We start from the raw sequence: 20,875 nt of genomic DNA, 5'->3' as shown, positions 1-20,875 counted from the left end.
TATGAAGACAAAGCCGTTTACATGGTAAAAATTCAAGCTCATTCCAACGTGAAATCATATTCAGGTTCAGCAGCAGGGTTTCAAAGGAATCTTTTTCATGCCAGGAAACCCATTTCCCTTCAGACAGGTTTCTCTAGCTATCGCAAATTGTTTGCATAGTAATCGAGCTAAAGTACTGCGTTCGGTAGGTTACGACAGCAGAGCCCTTCCCGAAGGATGTTTTTGACAGATTCCGGTGCTCTGATTGGAGGCTCAAAAGAGCGATGACTTCACTGGTTCACAGATTAAGGTTACTAAGGTGTGGGAGCGGCAAGCAGTACCAGCCACGGCCGAAGCAGCGGGTTAGTCACCGAACAGCCGAAGTTTTTCAGCACACCGCTTCTGTTTTGTGTGTCCACTGCCCAACTCCCGACTTGACCTTGTTCAGCAGGGACTTCTTGGGTCAGCAGGACAACTGTGACACACCTGCAGCTGCATTAGCTTTGCAAGTTATACAGACAGACTTTTAAAAGTGTGTGTGCGTGTGTGTATGGTGTGGTGTGTGTCTGTGTGTGTGTGTGTATGTGTGTGTGTTTGCAAGCCTGCCAGCTCGTGCCATACAGCCACTACAGATGATTCAGAATGCTGCTGCCCGACTCATCTGCAACCTTCCTAAGTTCTCTCACGTCACTCCTCTGCTGAGGTCACTCCACTGGCTGCCGGTCGATGCCAGTATCAGGTTAAAATCCTGACCCTACTCTGCAGCCAACAGGACAGCCCCCGCCTACATACAGGACATGATTCAATCCTACACGCCAGCTCAACCACTCCGCTCTGCTGCAGCAGGGTGACTTTCACCCCCCGCCATCCAGGTGAATGGTTCTCGCTCGTCCCTACCACAGAGCTTCTCCACGCTAGCTCCCCAGTGGAGGAACAAACTCCCTGTTCCTCTACGAACCACTCAGTCATTGCCCACCTTCCGCCGTAGTCTGAAGACTCACTATACCTGGACTAACCATCAACAATCTGCAGGGTACTCCCAATCTGGGATAATTTTTATCACGTAAATCCCTCTACTTCGTTCCTATAGCACTTTCTTGTTACACATGTACCCCCAGTGCCACTTTCATGTTACATGTACCTCCATCCAGCACTTATATTGTACTTTGTATCATTATCTTGATGTTGTAGCTTGTCATGCCTGCTAGTTTGACATAGCATAGGTTAGGTCAGAAAGTTTACTGTTTACTGGGCGAACTGAACTTAATGTGTTCATGGCTATGATTAACTGTTACAAAATGAGTATCGTACCTTATCAGACCTGTGTTTTGTAGTTGTTCCAATGACCTTTGGCATGCATGCACTCATTGTAAAAGCGTTTGCCAAATAAATGTAATGTAATGTGTGTGTTTGTGCGTGTGACAACATGTCCATCTCCCCCCCCCAGAGGGATGGTGACTGTCTTGGTCACTAATTCTCATAGCCTGCCCTGGTCATGACCTACACCTGCCACAGGAATGAGAAATGAGGACTTTGGCCCAATTTTACGGTCAGTGATTTAAACGGGCTCATCTGCATTGGTATCGAGCCAAACAGAAAGGTCCTGGCGGAGGTGTGTGACCTCAGGTGTTTCAGCTCAAAGCCCGGCTGTGTGAGTGAGAATAGGGGCAGTATGTTCGGCAAACACACGCCATCGGTCAACAGCGAGGTGAGAGGACAGCGTGCGAGACGGAGTCAGGCTCCAATTTAAACCCGTGAAACGTTTCGGGAAATGAAAGGTCGATAAATAGATGCCACTTATGTACCTTTCATCGCAGATCTGACAGCTTTCCTGAAAGGAAACAAAACAAAGTCAACGCGGAATGATAGGTCATTGTGATATGAAAATAGGTCAAATCCCACTTGTGTGCCATGTTTACCTTTTCATAATTTTGACTGGCAAACCGAGCCTCCTTGTTTGATGTATTAGTTTTTGATTCCCTCTTTCCCGTAGCAAACGTGTGCAACATGCCTGCACGTGTGCCTGGAAACGTGCAGCCAGCTACCTCGTCTTACACCTGAGCTGCGCAGTCACCTTGCGCGGTACAACTGCGCAACACAGGCGGCACAGGCAGATCGGACGTGCCTGATCAACTAGACGAGTCTCTGCGGCACAATGAGGTCAGCAGTATCCCGCCATCAGATACACGTGCTGCGCAACGCTATGGACAAACCCAGAATAATGGGGAGCGCCCCAACACTTTCCGCTCCTCACCTCCTTTCCTCCGCGCCCCCACCATCACTCGTCTCCTCCCCGGGAGTATGTAGAGGAGAGGAGGGGAGGAGGCGAGTTTTAAGCCGCTTCGCCAATACGGTTCTGTGCACTTCCCTTGTCTCCTCCAATATTGGGACACTGAAGGGAAGGAGGGAGGGAGGACACAAAGATCAGTTTCCAGGGCACAGAGGAGAGGAGGTGGTAGTGGAGGAAAGGAGGGGGTCGTTCCAGTTGCTTATTTTACCCCTCTTTGCTTCCTTTCCTTGCATCGTTTTCTACTATGGAAGGCCGAACAGGTCAAAAATACTTCAAACTGACATCTGGAATCACGTGTCGTCAACTTGCAGTCAACGTGTTGTTTGTGCGTTCTCTATGTGTTAACTACGCACAAAACTTGTTGCTTATCTGTACTTCAACATTTCATTTCCCGTTACTTCTGGCATTTGATTTGCCATCAAACACTTGGAGAGAGAGCTTGGGGAGGCGACGGGGAGAGAGAGAGAGAATGATAACTCTGTGACGACAAGGAAGTTTAAGAATTTAACCAGGTGTAATGACTGCAGTGGTACGACAAACACAGAAAAGGGGTGGACTGTGCAGGAGGGAGAGAGAGGGAGAGGTGGGACAAAGAGAGAGAAGGGAGGGAGAAATCTATAAAAGGTTAAAAAAACAGTTCCTCTCACTCAACCCTGTACCTGTTCGTGGGTCGGTGATGGACGGCAGATCTCTCTCATTGGTGCTCTTGGCTCTTTCATCCCCTCATCTCTTAGGTAGGACACCGAATAAACGTCTCTACATCACAGTGGGCTGGGAAAGGGCAGCTAACAGGCAGTAGCTGAGGATAGCTGAGGGTAAAGCAGAACAGGAGTGTTATTGCGTATGACTTGCGGTACCTGGGCAACAGAGGCCAACTAGGGGTACGCATATGAATGTCTGCAACCTGTAATGGAGCAACTCTGGATAACTATGGGTAGTAGTGGGCAGTTGGAGCACCTCTGAATATGTTTGGGTGAAACGGAGCAAGGCAAATTTTGGTAATTTAGATTAACTTCTGGATAATTCTGGATGTGACTGTTGGTAGAGAAATTTGTACAAGTGTTTTCCACTCTTAGATAGATATGACTGGGTCATTAATCAGGGCCAACAGGCCTGCTTTGAGTGTGTACTGGCCTGCGTAATGTGTGGGACAGAATGTCAAGTTTTGCCCTAGAAATGGAACAGAGGGAGAAAAAGACAGAAACTACTACACTGCTGTGGGATTGTACTTTGCACATATATCATGTTTTATTTTTATTTTTCTCATTGACTCATGATAAGAAGGATGCATTCAATTTAATTCTTTCATCTAATCACTTCACTCTTGGAGACTCTTGTAAAAAAAACAATTGTACAGAGTCTCTTTGGACAAGTTTTGAGCAGAATTATCGCTGTTACATTATTCTCATTATCCGATACATAATTCATTCTTATTTCAAAGTGTAAGATCCACTAATTTTCAGTTCAAATGGCACATGGAGTTGTACAGTTGTTGTCTGTATGAATGATGACTATGTGCAACTGAACTACTGTAAGAGTTACATTGTAGGTCTATAGTAATCCATGAAGTGTTTGGAAAACTCTTGACCCAATGAGAACAGATCTGACTAGCTTACGTGTGTGACATCATCGGTCTCTCTTCCCACAGCGGGACTCCACCCTGCAGACGATGGGAGGGACTACCAGGTAGTTCGACCAATCAAACTGCACGCACTACACAGGAGAGACACACAGGTAAGACCATTTCATTGTCTCATTTCCCCCATATTTGTTTAAACTGAGGCCAACAATTTTGATAAATTATCGATTAAATAAAGCAGACATGCATGTTGTAATATAGCCCCCTCTATAGGCTATAGCTCAGTCAACAGCCCATTAGAGACTGGACATCAGGGATGTGGAGAGGGGTGGGGTTAGGGTGCCCCGAGAACCCACCCCTTTTGCTCCAAGTGCCCAATGGTTTTTAAAAAAATGAGTATCATTATTGTGGCTGTCATTTATTTTCATTTATTCATTTTGGTAAAATATTTTTTTTTCACAATAACTGGGTGTCGTTTTTCTATATTGACCTTTTCTCACTTTGAGCACCTGCCCCTCAAAAGGTCTCAGCACGGCCCTGCTGGAAACAGTTATTTCAGCTGTAACTAACAAACACAGGGGTCCCCAGGACCTGGTTCAGAAAGCCATGCCATGGAGGCCTCATTCCCATAGTGAAGTCATACTTCATAATCATATGCGCGCGGCGTGAGGGTGAGAATGTTCTAGACCCGGTGCTGTGTGGTAACGGCCGACCCCTCCTCCTCCATCCCACAGTCCCCGTGGCCTGACGAGGTGACCTACGCCATGACGGTGAGCGGGAGGGACGTTGTGATGCGCCTGGAGAGAAACCTGTGAGTCGGGCCTCCGTCCGCGCTCCCACCGAGCGGGGGCCGGTGGGACACGCCCCTCGACAAGGCCACGCCCACACCTACCTCCCACCAGCACATACACACACACCTAGCGGACATTAATACAATGCTTACTGTATTACTGTCAGCTGAACATCATGACCCCAGAGTACATGGGGTTATGAGTATGAGAAAACAAAAAAGAAAGTACTCAAAAAAAGCTTAACACCAAAGATAGTTTAAAATCAAAATCACACTGCATGGAGTTCTTTGACTACTCTAGCGGTTTGTCCAGTTGCATTGTTTGTCTCATGTCTCATCTATACAAACAAACTACTATAAGCGTTAGTTTCTGGAGGAGTGGTTTTAAGTAGTTTTGGGGTACAGGGTCCTGAGGGGCTTGCTTGTGTTCACAGGGGCCTGCTGAGCAGACGCTACACTGAGACGCACTACACCCCAAATGGCACCAGGGTCACCTCTGCCCGACCGGACCTGGTGTGTGCTTCAAACTCCGTCACAATGCTATAAATGCTGAAAATGCTGTTAGAACACTGTGATAACACTGTCACTGCACTATAATGCTATAACTGTGCTCTCAATACTGTGATAACACTGTCACTGCACTATAATGCTATAAGTGTGCTGTCACAATACTGTGATAACACTGTCACAGCACTATAATGCTATAAGTGTGCTGTCACAATACTGTGATAACACTGTCACAGCACTATAATGCTATAAGTGTGCTGTCACAATACTGTGATAACACTGTCACAACACTATAATGTAACAGTGCTGTCACAATACTGTAATAACATTGTCACACACTATAATGCTGTAAATGTACCCTGCGGACAGTTAAATGTTCTTGAAGTGAGTTTATTAACTGCACCACAAAGGCTACCTTTCAACCAGATCTGTGACAATACTGTGATAACTGTCACACTATAATGCTGTAACAGCGTGATCACAACACTGTGCTTTTGCACCCATCTCGCACCCATTCTCACCCTACAGGACCTTTGCTACTACGATGGCAGGATTTTGAACGACAGCGAGTCTGTCGTTAGCATCAGCACATGTAACGGTCTGAGGTAGGAGGGGCATGTATTTATGGCATGTACACATGTGCACGCATTAATGCACACACACACACACACACACACACACATACGCATACACGCACACACACTCAAAGTCCTTTTCATTAGGAGGTTTAAACTTAGGTGTCTTCTACTGTACTGTAAAGGACTATGAAATACTCTAAATAATCATTGTGAAACAATAGTTGGCTCTCAGTCTCCAACCCCGCCATCCCAATGCTCCGTTACCAGGGGTTACCTCAGGACAGCATCGCAGCAGTACCTGATTGAACCCTTGTCTGGCAATGACACCGGTGACCACAGCCTGCAGACATACCAGAACCCCGAATCCACCTGTGGGGTCACCAACAGCAGCTGGGACGCTGCCTATCCCACTGCCACCCCACGGGGGCGCTCTAGGGCCTCGGTAAGAGATGACATCCAGGCGACACGCTGACCTGTCAGATCTTTTGGTTTCAAGCAGTATTGCCGCGTTTGAGTCAGTAAATCCAACGCAATTTATTTCTTCTCTTCCAGGCTGATTCACTGTTGAAGCAGAAGAAATACGTCGAGCTGTATCTAGTTGTTGACAACAGAGAGGTAAGAACGGGTTCTTTCCTGGTTAGAACCCGCAATGTGAAAAATACTTGTAGACTAATTCTCTAGACTAATTCTAAAGCATTAGAAATATCAAAATAATTACGTTGTAAAAACCAACAAATTACATATAGAGGCCAGAGTGAAACGATTCCAAATGATTCCAGTTGTCAGTCAGTGATGTGTGTGAGATTCGGTTATTCCTGAGAAATCTGCATCTGGTGTGATTCAGTGATTTCTCTGTGATTCAGTGATTCGCATAATGATTCAGATTCATCCTTGCCTGTTTCTTCAGTACCAGAAACTGAGGCGTGACTTCGCGGCAGTGAGGAAGAGGGCTTTTCAAATGGTGAACTTCGTCAACGCGGTGAGCTCCGTTCTACTTCTATTGCATCTGGAGCAACAGTCCCAGTTGCCTACAGGCTGGCCGAGCTCGCTGGGGCCCCATCTCTGACTGTGGGATGGGCCTTCCCTCTTTTAATTGGGCTGGATCTCATTGCCACGCCCGCACCGCGTGCAGTAGGCCAGACCTTCCCCGTTCTGCAGCTGTGGCTTGGTCTCCATTGCTCTTCTTTTGCATGGCATTTGCCTGCTTTTTTTTTGCATGAGATGGGTTTGGCCGTAACACTGTGAATAGCTCAACCAGCATAAGCTCTCCTAGGATGGCCTTCAGTAAGGAAACAGAGAGGACCTGAAGAAACGCAGAAGCTGCTCATCTGGTTGCCATGAAGAATCTGTGTTGATTCTTCACATCTGGGAAGCAGTTATCCAGATGGCAGATAACTTTGGCTTGCTCGATGTGTGACCTCTGACCCCGCCGACCCCCGACCCCGCTCGCAGGTCTACCAGCCGCTCAACACGTCCGTGGTCCTGGTGGGGCTGGAGGTGTGGACGGACCGGGACTGGATCAAGGTGGTGGCCTCCCCCGGCCAGACGCTGAGCCGCTTCACAGCCTGGAGAAACGAGGTGTTGCTGGGGACCAGCCCGCACGACAACGCAATGCTGATAACGTACGTAACGTCCCAGTCTCAGACACGCCCCCCCCCTCTCTCTCCCCAAACCCCCACAAAGTCTCTCTCAAACACACACATATATACACACGTGTCACAGATACGAGCTCCCTGGGTACACACGGTTCCTTCCTCTTCCTGTCTTTCAGGGGCATGGACCTTGAGGGGTCTATCGTGGGAATTGCCACTGTGGGCCAACTGTGCACCATCAGCTCGACCGGAGTTGTGCAGGTACTTTTTTTTAATTTTTATGTACAGCACATCACACCACACGGTTTAATGACTGAGCAGAATCTGCCCTTATCGAAAATACACAAGAACATTAAACACGTTCAATGATGCCACCCAAGTAAATGAGCCATGGCTAATTGGATAATGAACAATAACTTCCTGTTGTTGGAGTCGTTATGACAGTGGGGATCGGCTTCCGGAAGAGTTGCTTTGATAGGACGAGGGTATTTCTGAGCCCAAAAAACCAAATGAAAGAGGACTTGCTCCGTTCAGTTAGTCACTCATCTCATACACTTGTTTGACAGTGAATGATGTGGCTAATTACAGGCTAGTGTTTTTTTCAGCCCTATTTTCAACTCCCTCAGCTCTCTCTGCTGACCACAAGCCAGACCGATGTTCACGACTTTGCTCGTTTTCCCACGATTTTTATCACTCAGCTTTTGAGATAGATAGTGTGGTTTCTTGGGTCTGGCGCTGGTTGGGCTTAGCTGCTTCTCTGGTGGAGCCATGCGCTTACCAACAAAGTCAGCCATTTCATCACGGTTACTAATGGCAACCGGATGCCTATTTTATTCGTAAGAAAAGATAGGCGTGCTATTGGCTCATTACTGGAGGCGCCATGGTAACCCCAGTATCTGATGTCACAGACAGACATACCCAAAACATGGCTTACAGATAATAAAATATATTTGAAATGACAAATTCATAGTCAATGTTTTTTTTGTTTTTTTAGGAAAAACAATACTTTTACTGTGCACCGTTCTGCAAGCTCTATGGATGTTTTATTTAATAAAATAATGTCTACCTTAAAAAGTTTGATATAGCGCCTTTAAATCTTACGTGCTCTCTCGTCTCTCAGGACCACAAGCCCCAGGCGATCGCGGTGGCGGCAACGCTGGCCCACGAGCTCGGGCACAACCTGGGCATGTGGCACGACTCGGGGGGTTGCTCCTGCGGGGCCCGTGTGCCCTGCATCATGTCCGCCGTTCTGGGGTGAGTGGGCGGGCACAGAGCGGTCACTGTGGCACGCCCTCGGAGTAAATGTCTAAATGTAAATGACATTCATGCGTTCAGACCAAATCCAAATTTCCTGCTACGTTATAGGCCCATATATATATATAATATTATTACACACGTACACCCACGGACACGCACACGCATGCGTACTGCGCGCTGTGTGTGTGCGTGATGGACTGTACTACTTACGGTTCGGTTTAAACATAAACTGATGCGTTTTTATGAGAGTTCATGTCCTCACTGCTCCTACGACTTTAGCTGATAAAATGTCCAGAGTGGTCGCTGCTGCTGGCACACAGTAAAATGTCCAGTGTTAATTCAACTAACAGATTACAAGTCCAATAGGGAACATATGTACTCAGCAAGTGTTGATTTAACACTGAATATTGTATTAGGCAACAGTGCTGTAGCTCAGAGTTTTGGGGGTTTTCGGCAGGTAAAACGGGGGTGTGTTTTTGTTTCAGACAGCAGGTCCCGCGGCTCTTCAGTGGCTGCAGCGCTCAGGGGTACGAGGCCTTCCTGCTTTCCCACGTCCCGCTCTGCCTCTTCGACAAGCCGGACATAGTGCTGGCCTCCGATTCGCTGTGCGGGAACGGAGTCGTGGAGAGGGGGGAGGAGTGCGACTGCGGGATCGAGAAGGTGCGTACACAAACACAGATGCAGATTAAAACGCATCAAAAAAGATGCTTGTGGGGTTGCTGGGTGGCTCATCCTGTTAAGGCACTGTTATAGGCACCCCAAATAGCAAACACGAGGTAAAAAAAAAAACTCTCCAGTCGGGAGGACAACACTGAAACAGTGGTGAGAAAAAACTTCCTGATGGGAAATCTCGGGAGGAACTCGACTAGAGGGGGAGTTCATCCTCCACTGGCCGGCCTGGTATAAAGTAGCAGTAGAATGGATGTAACAGAAATGTAATAAGGTATCTATCACAGCAAATAAAACGAGTTGAGCAGGTTACAGCTGAAGACAACTGTTGTAGTCAAACAACAAAAGTTGTTTGTCTGCACTCTCCCAAATCAGGTATTCGATGAGTGTTACAGCCTGCGCATAACTTAGCATTACAAATTGGAGAGAAAAAGGTGACAAAATGTTTCAAAAATATTTCTTTAAAGTACATAACCTTTTGTGTGTGTTTTATGGCGCAGGAGTGCCCCTGCTGTGACGCCTCTACATGCACACTGACTGAAGGCTCTGAGTGCGCTACAGGGGAGTGCTGTAAAAACTGCAGGGTGAGTATAACACACACATGAGCTCACGCACACACTCACAAACATGCACCACACACATCACATACACGCATATACTATACATACACACACATATCACACACACACGCACCACATATACACGCACACACACACACATCCATGCATATACTATACATACACACACACATCACACATCACACATAGATGCATATACTATACATACACACACATATCACATACACACGCGCACACACACACTCACTTACTCACTGTGGGCCTCTGTATGTGTGCAGTTTGCTTCACCCTTGACGGAGTGCAGGAGTCGGAGGGACGAGTGTGACCTGGCGGAATTCTGCACGGGGAGGTCTGCCCAGTGTCCGCAGGACGTCTTCTCCCAAAACGGGATCCCCTGCAAGGGCAGGCAGGGCTACTGTCGTGACGGACGCTGCCCCCTGCTGGCTGACCAGTGCGTCAAGACATGGGGAGACAGTGAGTGAACCCCAACGTCTCCTGAGCCCTCTCCTCTCTCGCTTCTTTTCTCCCAAGCTTTATTAACATGAAGGACTTGTTTTTTTTTGTTTTTTTCAGCCGCTCGTGTGGGCCGGTATTTCTGTTACGAACAAAACATCCAGGGCACCTACTACGGGTTCTGCAATAGGACAGGCCGTGAGGAATACGTCCCCTGCAAGGAAAAGTACGCTCAGTCCAACCATAACAAAGTAGCCTCTGTAACCCTGCGACAATATTCCCCCTAACTGCAGTGCCATAGTCACTGTAACTGTGATGCAATATGATCATTCTAATTCCAGTGCAGTAGTCATTAATTCCAGTGCAGTAGTCACTGTAAATCTGGGTCAGTACAGTTGTTCAAATTCCAGTGCAGTACATTCACTGTAACTGCAGTGCATCATGGTCACTCTAATTCCAGTGCAGTACAGTCACTGTGACTGCAGTGCATCATGGTCATTCTAATTGCAGTGCAGTACAGTCACTGTAACTGCAGTGCATCATGGTCATTCTAATTCAAGGGATGTGATGTGCGGGAAACTGTTCTGCACCGGCGGCAACAGGGAGCCCAGCTCTGGCCAGGCAGCGGAGTTTTCGGACTGCAGAGCCACGTTTAACAGGGACCAGAGCGAGGACCAGGGCCTGGTGGAGACAGGGACCCGCTGCGGGGATGGACGGGTGAGTGGGGTCCATTTGGGCGCCGGAAAGTCACTAAAGACATTATCTGAGTTGGCAGTGACCGTTACTCATTCCTACCCTCAGGTCTGCATGGACAGCCAGTGTGTGGGGCTGGAAATGGCCTACGGCCCGTCCAACTGCTCAGCAAAATGCAAAGGTCACGCGGTAAGCATGAGAGAACCGTGTGGGACAGACACACAGACACATGGACTGATACCCTGCATCCTATACTCATCCTATACCAGTGCCTTTACCTTTAAACAAAACTCAGTGTGACATCACACCAAGCCCACACTGATCCCACAGTAACGTCACAAGCACACACTGACCCCGCAATGACATCAGAGCAAGTTCACACTGACCCCACAACGACATCACAGCAAGCCCACACTGACCCCGCAATGACATCAGAGCAAACACACACTGACCCCACAATGACATCAGAGCAAGTTCACACTGACCCCACAATGACATCACAGAAAACACACACGGACCCCACAATGACATCACAACAAGCACAGAAACACACACTGAACCCACAATGACATTACAATGTCGCACCGGTGGTTCCCACTGACCGCTTAATTGCAATGTTGTGTCACACAGGTGTGCAATCACAGATCTGAGTGCCAGTGTCAGCCTGGCTGGCTACCCCCGGACTGCGAGTCTTCGGGCGACAGCGACCAGGCGGTGTCCTCAGGTTGGTAGGAGTCGCATGGGCCGATGGAAAACTAGCCAAAGCAATGGAACCCCAGCTGTGCGAAACATTCTGCCCACCTCCTCCACCGCAGCCAGCCCACAGTGAGAGGGATCCCCAGGCAGAGAGCTCGCTGATGGCCCTTATGTCTTTCTTTGCCTCCAGGAACCATCATCGCGATCGCCACGGCGACGGGCACCACTTTAGTGCTCCTGCTGGCCCTGGCCGGAATGGCGGTCCACCTCAAACGCAGACAGAAGCTCGGCGGCTCTCCCAGGTGCGGTGCGCGCGCTCTGACCGATGTTCAGTCCGCAATGCGGCGCACTCGCCTGAGGCCTGAGGGCTAGTGTGGGGGCAGCGTTCAGAGCGCTGGACTTCGGTTCTCATTCCAAATGCCATACTCTAGCTCCAGTAGAAGTGCAGCAGCACAAGCTGGTAACTGTAGGTGCACTGTGTGTGTGTGTTTGTGTGTGTGTGTGAGTGACCTTTTTGAGGGACTTTTCTACTCAGAACTTAAGTATTAGGAACACTCATTTTCATACGTTTCTTTCGTACACCACATCTAATATAGAATGTTAAGAATATCCGGCCACACAGCGACTGTCTCTTCCCTTACAGACCCCCTCCTCCTGAGAAGGATCTTGGCCTGAATAACCCCGCCTTCCCTGCGGACATCTACTCGGTGTATCAAAACCCCTCCCTGAAAAACATGGCTTATCCAAACTACCCGCAGGTAAAATATACCTGAACACCTGCATAGCTCACTGCACAGACCAGTATGGCACATATTTATGCATGTGCCATCCAATCATGTGGATTCACACACACTTCACGGAAGGCCCCAGTTGCCACTGCCAGCCAATCACATTCCTGCCGCTGTTCGTTTAAGAACGGCTGTCGACCAATAAGGTGCCGGCCAGCTCCTTCGCAACACTCAGTCGCGCACAGACACTTGGCACACTTCTCGAACTCCAATCGATCGAGATGACCCATGGGACATGTCAAGAGGACAATGGGTCAAAGGTCAACTTCGAGGACAGGGATGCATTTACACCCTTGTGACAGAGGGGGCGCTCTGCTGGACAATTTCTGAAGGACACATCTGTGCCAGTGTGGACCCCACAAACTCGTTCTGGAATCCTATTATGGAGGTCTTATCCTGATTGGCTGTTTCTAAGCAACTGTGTCCTTAATTCAACTTGGGTTACTCAAGAAGAATAGCTTCCTCTTCCTCTTTAAAAGGGATTGGAATGAATACATCTCTCTTTATAAATGTGACGGCCACAAAACTACAGCAGTCAAGCTCCAATGAGCATCTAGATTTAGGATGCTACCCTTTCCAGGAAAAGAATAATTCTTAATCAAAACTCTATAATCACTCCTTTTTTTCCATAAAGGCATCATAACCGGCTTCATTAAAACAGATTTTTGCTATTGTTTAAGTTGGATGTGATTTACCACTGGCCACACTGCAGTAATGGGGTGAAATGTCGGCATGGCAACAGCCCACCGCCATATTAAAAAGGGCTTAGATTTTCTATTCATTAGTGCCAGGGGGGATTTCTGTCCCCGTTTCTCCAAGCTGTGGAACAGAGGGCCACGGGGTCCTTGGATCAGGACTAGCAGAGGACACACTGAACACCCAGAACAGCTAAGAAATTAATATAGCCTGGATTAAAATGGATTCATTTTAGCTCACAGGTGGGATGGGGGGAATTTAAGGCACTGGCCGGATCAAAAACTGTGAGTTATAAAGGAACGAGAGAATGGTGCGTAACGTAGCGGACATTCCACAGTTACCGAACAGCCATCTTGTTGAAAATGTGAGTATTCCTAACACCCACATTTATTAAAACTCGTCTCATTCAACCACATTTAAAAAAATGAAAACATTTTGTATGTGATGTGTATGACAATGATACTGAAATTTCTGAGGTTTTACACTGAAGGCCATTTAAAAAGAAAAATGCAAATTAAGGCGATGTTTTGAAAATGACTCCCAGTATAAAGAATGATCAGATTTGACAATGTATTCCGTCTCATTCTAATCAGCATCAGTTTTTATAAAATTCATATTAATGTGACTTGCAATAAAACATTTTTTACATGTGCAAATACTTGTTGTCTTTGTTAATTTGATGTAGAAACCCACTCCACTGGTCAGCCCAGCCACAGATTCTACAAACTAACCAGAATGTCAGCTCCTGTTGCATATTATACAAGGCAGTCCAGGCTGGTAACAGGGTTTTTTTAATACTATGCAACAATATTTAGTCAATATTTAAAAAGGATCCTGTCCATAAGAATAACAGATTGCCATTGTGGTAGCCTTTGGCCACGGCCCTTAATAAACGTTTATAAGGTGCACCTAAAGGTTTCAGCTTTCATCAATAGAGGGACAGACCTTTCAATGTTAAGAACATGGAGTTGATTATCTTGTCGGTCTATAGAATCTGTGATACCATCCTCCTTCAGCAAGGTGAGTGGGAGGGGCTTGGAACTGACATGTCAAAGATGGACACACCAAATTTCTCCTGTGCTACAAAAAAAGAAACGTGAAGGTAGCAGAAAAAAGACAAATTAAGACACTTTCTCTTTTGTATTTCTTTTTTGACCTTTTTTTGTTGTTGAGTGAAACATCTAAATAAATGAAGATTCAGAGGCTTCGCAATACAAGTACTTGACCAAAAAACCTTTTTCTTTTCTTTTTTTTTTTTACAGCTCTTAAGAAAATCTTAATAAACATTTCCTGTACATTCTGTGAGATATGTTTGGAAACTTTAACAGAAGTCAGAAATGATCATAGCCCGCCCCCCCTCCCCGCCCCTGACAGCTCCCTGCACCCCAATTCTCAAACCAGCCCCGCCCCACCCAGCCCCACCTCCCCGACACACACACACACACTAAAGCGCATTTTCTTATTTTTAAACTTAACCTGAAGGGAAGCATCTGCCCCACAGAGCCTTGTTTCTACAGTACAGAGAGAGCACACCCTGTAAGAACACAAATCCACAATTCAATGAGAAAAAAAAAGAGAAACTAAAGGGCGGGGATGGGGGGGGGGGCGGGGGGTTGGGGGCATTTTTCTTGACAGCCACTGCAGTCCCCCTCTCATCATCCTAGCACGGCTCCCCTTTGAACTGTGATGCGGGCGGTTGCCACGGTTACTATACAGCGAGCTCCGCCCCAAAGTTCAAAGAATCGCTAGGGCGACGTGCAGAACTCTGTCGACCGGTCCCGATGCGTTCCTCTTTGGTTTAACGTCTGTTCTTTCCCCCGCGTACATTCAGCCGTCGCCTCCCCGGGGGGCACGCGCCCGGTCTAGCCCCTTCCGTATCTACACCCCTGGACGGGCGTGCCCCGATTCGGCGCGTCAGCTATTTCTACGTCCGAGCACGACGGCTTCCTCTCGTGATACTGCCTGGCGGTCGGTTAGCCCCACCACAGTGAACAGGTGGACTCTAATCTACTTGGCATCGTTAAGGTTCGCGTCGTACGCGCCCCGCGCCCCGCGGCGATTAGCGTAGCCCGCTGCTGCTGGCGTCGGGGCGAAACCGAAAGACGAGGGACGGCCACGGGTGAGTAACCGTTCGGCGTCCCTTGAGAACAGTCTACCACCGAAGAACCCAGCGGTCTTCAGCCAGACTCCGACACAGCGCTCTCAGGGTCCTAATAACCCTCCTGTTAATACCGCGCTAAAGCTATCGCCCGGCAGGAAGGCCTACACGCTCTGCTAGGTCATTTCGCAGGCAATGTAGCTGCTGCTATAGGACCTCTGGGACAGATAAAACAATGGGAGGGAGGGAAAGACTTTGTCTGCATTGCCGGCCTTTAAAGAGACAGTGATGTTATACGTATCACTGAGAGGAGTGAGAATCCCCGCCCACCCAGCTGAAAGAGAGCTGGGATTGGACAGCATGGACTGGAACACCCATCCATCCATCCATCCATCCATTATCTAACCCGCTCACTCCTGGTCAGGGTAGCGGGGGTTGCCGAAGCCTATCCCAGCATGCACTGGGCAAGAAGCAGGAATAGGAGTGTAACATTTTTTTTTACAGTAAAAGAACAGAAAACTAAAAGTCTCTCCACAGCTGGGTGAATACTTATGCTATCCCTCCGAAAAAAAACGAAAAAAAAAAAAAACCTTCTCACCCCCAGCGCGAGGGAGGTGGCGACCGGCGTCTTGCCCGGCCGCGGGGTCGCGGGGTCGTGGGCTTGGTACGCGCTAACGCTTCCCGCCAACCCGCGCGGGCTACGTTCCGTCGAGGAATACCGCGTGGCGAGGCAGAAAACGACCGCGAGTTTTTGACGATAATACTATCAAGCGAATACGGTACAGGAACGAAGGAAACGGAAACAACGTGGAAGTGCGGGCAGTCTGCTTCGGACCGGCCTGCTGCCGGACAGCAGACGACCCGGTCAGGGCCCGAACTCCGGTTCTGAGAAATAAGGGGGCGGGGAGGCTGGGGGCGGGGGGGGAGGGGGGGGGAGTCTGGCAACGAAACGCCGAGGGACAGCAGCCGTACGCAGGAGGAACGTAGAACACCCCCCCCCCCCGCCCCGCTGTGTGCTTCTGCAAGGCCTACAGGCCACAAAAGCCAGTAACAAGAAGCTCCAGACAGACGGATGCAACAGGGCTATAAAAAAAAATCTAAACGTGAACTGAAACAATTCTGAAAACCGAAAATTCTTTTCGTTTAGGGACAAGGGAGCGTTGGTTAGCACGCACGCCTGCCCTGGACACAAAGCAGCCGCAAACAGCGCGTTCGGCCCAGAGCCTTGTAACGTACGCCAACGCGGCCCATGCCATACGTTTAATGCATTAATTCAATCATATTCTGTGCTAATTTTTTTTTCCTCCTCTTCCTGTCATCCTACCTCCTAGTGTGAGTGATAGACAGGCCCCCCGGACAGATGTTTTCTCAACTCTGTTGAACGAGAGCTTTTTTGAATTTACAGAAATGTGCGTGTAACATTGATCTCCTACATCAGTTCGGTTCTACAAAAAATGAGATTGTCGATGGTTACCGTTGCCATGGTTTTCCTTTGCGCCCTTCCTCCCCCCCTCCCCCGTATATATTTATGTACATATATAGATATACCGTTTATTCATTTACTCTGAGCTATTACGTACAGATATTAAAGTGTTATCATATCTCAATAAATAAATAAAAATGACGGTCTGCTTCGGGGCGTTTGTCGCGGTCGGCCTGGTGGCGTTTCTGGCGTTGCCGGCGGCGGCTGTTGTGTGCGTTTCCGCCGCCTGTTCCCGCCGCGGCGCAGCACGCCCTCCAGCAGGGGGCGGTGAAGAGCGGAGAGCGAATGAGGGCAAAGACGAGCGTGACGCTGGGGCGGGGGGGGGGGGGGGGGGGCGCGTGGGGGGGGGGGGATAAGGGGTGGGGAGGGTTTGGGGGCATGGGCGTGTCTACGCCTGCGCGTTGGTCCCGTTCTTGTCGGGCGCGTTGGCGGCGTTGACGGCGATGCCGTCCGGCTGCTTGGCGTCTTTGCGGGGGGGCATCCTCTCGTTGATCCGGTCCAGGCCGCGGGCCTCCTCGAAACTCTGGATCTTGTGCTGGGGGTTGAACCCTTGGATGGCTGTTGACGAGAGAGAGAGGGGGAGAGAGAGACAGAAAGAGAAAGAGGGGGAAGAAGACAAGACAAACTTGGTGAGAATAAAGCAAATATGTCACCACTGAAAGGAGAAGGGCTGGCAGGTGACATCACTTCATTATCATTAATAGGAAAAATGTTTTGATTGGTTCAGACAAGTCATTGGTACCATACCGTCTGCTTAGCCAGTAAATATCAGTTGTATAAACGTATATCCTTGTAAAAAGTGCATCTTACGGGAAATATACTTATTTTTTTTCATGGGGGTTATGAAAAACATGGGTCACTTACACGATAGGTGTTGCCATGAAAGCGTGGGAAAATTGGGGAAATTTTCAGAAAAAGGTTGTTAAATTAATTTCACAAAGCAGCACTGTGACCTCACATTAAATTTCAGCCGACACAAAAAATGAGAGACAGTTGGGTTTCGACAGTACAAACTCTTCAAAGCAGAACATTGAAAAGATACAGGAACACACACACAGGGACACACACACAGGGACACACGGGGACACACACACAGGGACATACGGGGACACAGGGGGACACATGGGGACACACACACAGGGACACACAGGGACACACACAGACACACGGGGACACACAGGGACACACGGGGACACACGGGGACACACGGGGACACACGGGGACAGACACAGGGGGACACACGGGGACACAAACACACACACAGGGACACACAGGGACACACGGGGACACACGGGGACACACACACAGGGACACATGGGGACACACACACAGGGACACACAGGGACACACACACAGGGACACACAGGGACACACACACAGGGACACACAGGGACACACACACAGGGACACACGGGGACACACAGGGACACACGGGGACACACACACACAGGGATACACACACAGGGACACACAGGGACACACGGGGACACACGGGGACACACACACAGGGACAGACAGGGACACACGGGGACACACACACAGGGACACACGGGGACACACGGGGACACACAGGGACATGACAGGACCGCACATCGGCTCTGTGAAAGACGGCCCCGAGCCGCGTTTACACCGCCGTGCTCCACACCAATCACCAGTCGGCTACGGAACGGGAGTTCTGCCCGGGGGGGGGGGGCAGCTCTGGGGGTGCGTGCGGTTATAGGGGCCATGGTGTGGAAGTGGTTATAGATGGGTGCGGTGTGGGTGTGGTCAGACTGGGCGTGGTGAGAGAGAGGTTATGGCAGTATGTGGCGTGGGGGTTGTTACTGAGGGGTATGGTTGTAGCGGGCGCGGTCTGAAGGGGTTATAGGGGGTGTGGTTGGGAGGGGCTATAGCGGTATGGTTGGAGGGGTTATGGGGGGCATGGAGGGAGGGGTTATGGGGGGGCATGGAGGGAGGGGTTATGGGAGCATGATTGAGAGGGGTTATAGGGGTGTGGTTGAGAGGGGTTATAGGGTGTGGTTGGGAGGGGCTATAGCAGGTATGGTTGGGAGGGGTTATGGGGGGGCATGGAGGGGAGGGGTTATGGGGGCATGGAGGGAGGGGTTATGGGGAGCATGATGAGAGGGGTTATAGGGGTGTGGTGAGGGGTTATAGGGGGTGTTGGAGGCTATAGCAGGTATGGTTGGGAGGGGTTATAGGGGGCATGGAGGGGAGGGGTTATAGGGGGGCATGGAGGGGAGGGGTTATGGGGAGCATGATTGAGAGGGGTTATAGGGGGTGTGGTTGAGAGGGGTTATAGGGGGTGTGGTTGGGAGGGGTTATAGGGGGCGTGCAGGGAAGGAGCGGGCTTGCAGGACACAGGACACACAGAGAGTTGTTGTTGCGTACCTTTAGCCTCAGCTGCCTCTGCGGTGGCTGTGAGAGTGTGAGTAGTACAGCCATTAGAGCCATGCCCAAAAACAACAGAGAAACAGCCAGTCACGTTATCAATGCAGTTACACACATCCACCCCGTCCCGCCCACCAACCTCAAACCCCACCCCCCGTCTACCCAAACCCCACCCACTCTCCCCAAACAAACCACAGCCCTGTCTCCCCAAACCCCACCCACTCTCCCCAAACAAACCACAGCCCTGTCTCCCCAAACCCCACCCACTCCCCTCAAACCCCACCCACTGTCCACCCAAACCCCACCCAATCTCCCCAAACCCCCCCCACCCCCACTCATGCATGGCCAGGTTAAAGGTCAAACAGTGCTATGGATTAATAACAACACATTGCTATCGCTGCTGGGAGGTGCATGCTGGGAGTTTCTGCACAGCCTGGGCACTGCCCAGAGAGAGAGGTGAAGCAATGTGTGTGTGTGTGTGTGTGTGTGAGAAAGCCTGCTGCGCAATCTGGATAACCTCATTCAGACAGGGAGGAAACACGAAAATAAAAAGTGAAAGAAAATTCTAAAAAAGTATCAACTGAAAGACAGCAGTTCCATCTCTGAAGAGCGATAAAAAGTTTCACAGAGTCATGTGGTCTGAGTTTGCTCAGTCTGAACTACGGTGGCCTACTGAGAACATTACCATCACTACCATTAACAGTGAAAAGCACGGCTTTTTAAAGAACCGTTGTCGTAATGTGACTAAAACACCAACAATTATAAACTTAATGTTGGTATATTACTTTCAGAAAAAACAAGTTCCCTCAAAAATGTTTTCTCGTTCTCGTCTTTATTGATCTTGTTCATTCGTTTCCTCTACAATACCTTGACATGCTGAATCCTGTTGAAATTTCCTCATACAGCCATTTTTTTACTGTTCAGTTTCAACTGACAAATTAGTCATCTCTGCTGGCAACAGAGCTTTTGACAGAAGAACTCTCGACCCAGTAAAGAGGAAGCTGATTGGTGGTTGAGTGACTGACAGTGTGGATATGAGCCATTAGGGTTCAAGCTGCAGACGCTGTTTGTGAGGACAGCTGCGTTGCTTTCAGATGGTGTGAGAGAGAAAAAAGAGGGTGAAATAAAAAGCTCATAAGGAAGGGCAGTGTCCTCTTGCACACACACACACACACACACACACGCGCGCGCCGTGATACACACTGGTGCCCATGCATGCGCGCGTGCACACACACACGTGCACGCAAGCACACACACACAAGCGGTTAATCAAACCAAAGCTTCATCACGCTTCACAGACCCTAAATGCTTGTACACTCTCTATAAACATACTCACTATTACAGCCATAATAAAAACGTATAGACAATACGATTAAGGTTCATTATCAAAACTCTTAACAAAGTGAGCTAGGCAAATAAAAAGCTACAGACACAATGCAAGTTCAGATGGATACTGAAGCAGATAAACCCTTTCAAGCAATGCTGAAACAGCCCTGCAGTGTGTGGCAGGAGACAGCAGGGGGCGATAAAGAGCAGGCAGCCGCAGTGAGGGCTGGTCAGTACTTTACTGCAGAGCAGGAAAGAGACGCTGTGCGCTATACGCTGTACACTATATGCTACGCGCTATACGCTATATAATGTACGCTCTGTGCTACACACTATATGCTATACGCTGTGTGGTATATGCTATACGCTATATGCTGTGCGCTATATGCTATACGCTGTGTGCTATATTCTAAATGCTATACGTTGTATGCTATA

At 49.0% G+C, this 20,875-nt stretch overlaps 2 protein-coding genes across 2 annotated transcripts in view; one reads left to right on the top strand and one right to left on the bottom strand.

The window, feature by feature from the left end:
- The first annotated feature begins 1,651 nt into the window (after window positions 1-1,651).
- LOC135239913 (zinc metalloproteinase-disintegrin-like crotastatin) lies at window positions 1,652-13,750 on the top strand. The gene is made up of 20 exons (XM_064308916.1): window positions 1,652-1,687; window positions 3,881-4,003; window positions 4,583-4,659; window positions 5,073-5,151; window positions 5,674-5,750; window positions 5,991-6,165; window positions 6,276-6,338; window positions 6,631-6,702; window positions 7,176-7,345; window positions 7,495-7,576; window positions 8,391-8,569; window positions 9,058-9,232; window positions 9,742-9,825; window positions 10,098-10,293; window positions 10,393-10,498; window positions 10,833-10,989; window positions 11,074-11,154; window positions 11,596-11,689; window positions 11,852-11,963; window positions 12,305-13,750. Exons 1-20 carry the CDS (start codon window positions 1,652-1,654, stop codon window positions 12,432-12,434), a joined length of 2,268 nt encoding a protein of 755 aa, XP_064164986.1. The 3' UTR covers window positions 12,435-13,750.
- A 521-nt stretch (window positions 13,751-14,271) lies between these two features.
- The window catches only part of LOC135239912 (serine/threonine-protein phosphatase 2B catalytic subunit gamma isoform-like), a 37,354-nt gene continuing 30,750 nt past the window's right edge, over window positions 14,272-20,875 (bottom strand). The window contains exons 13-14 of the mRNA XM_064308915.1: window positions 19,115-19,141; window positions 14,272-17,284 (exon numbers count right to left, since the gene is read on the bottom strand). Of these exons, the coding sequence (XP_064164985.1) occupies window positions 17,115-17,284; window positions 19,115-19,141 (197 nt within the window). The 3' untranslated portion in view covers window positions 14,272-17,114. The remainder of the gene's footprint in view (window positions 17,285-19,114; window positions 19,142-20,875) is intronic.

This window comes from Anguilla rostrata, chromosome 14, assembly GCF_018555375.3.
Source record: "Anguilla rostrata isolate EN2019 chromosome 14, ASM1855537v3, whole genome shotgun sequence".
In the NCBI taxonomy this organism is placed as follows: domain Eukaryota; kingdom Metazoa; phylum Chordata; class Actinopteri; order Anguilliformes; family Anguillidae; genus Anguilla; species Anguilla rostrata.
The sequence above is the reverse complement of the archived record's forward strand: the minus strand, read 5'-3'. Positions and strand labels throughout refer to the sequence as shown.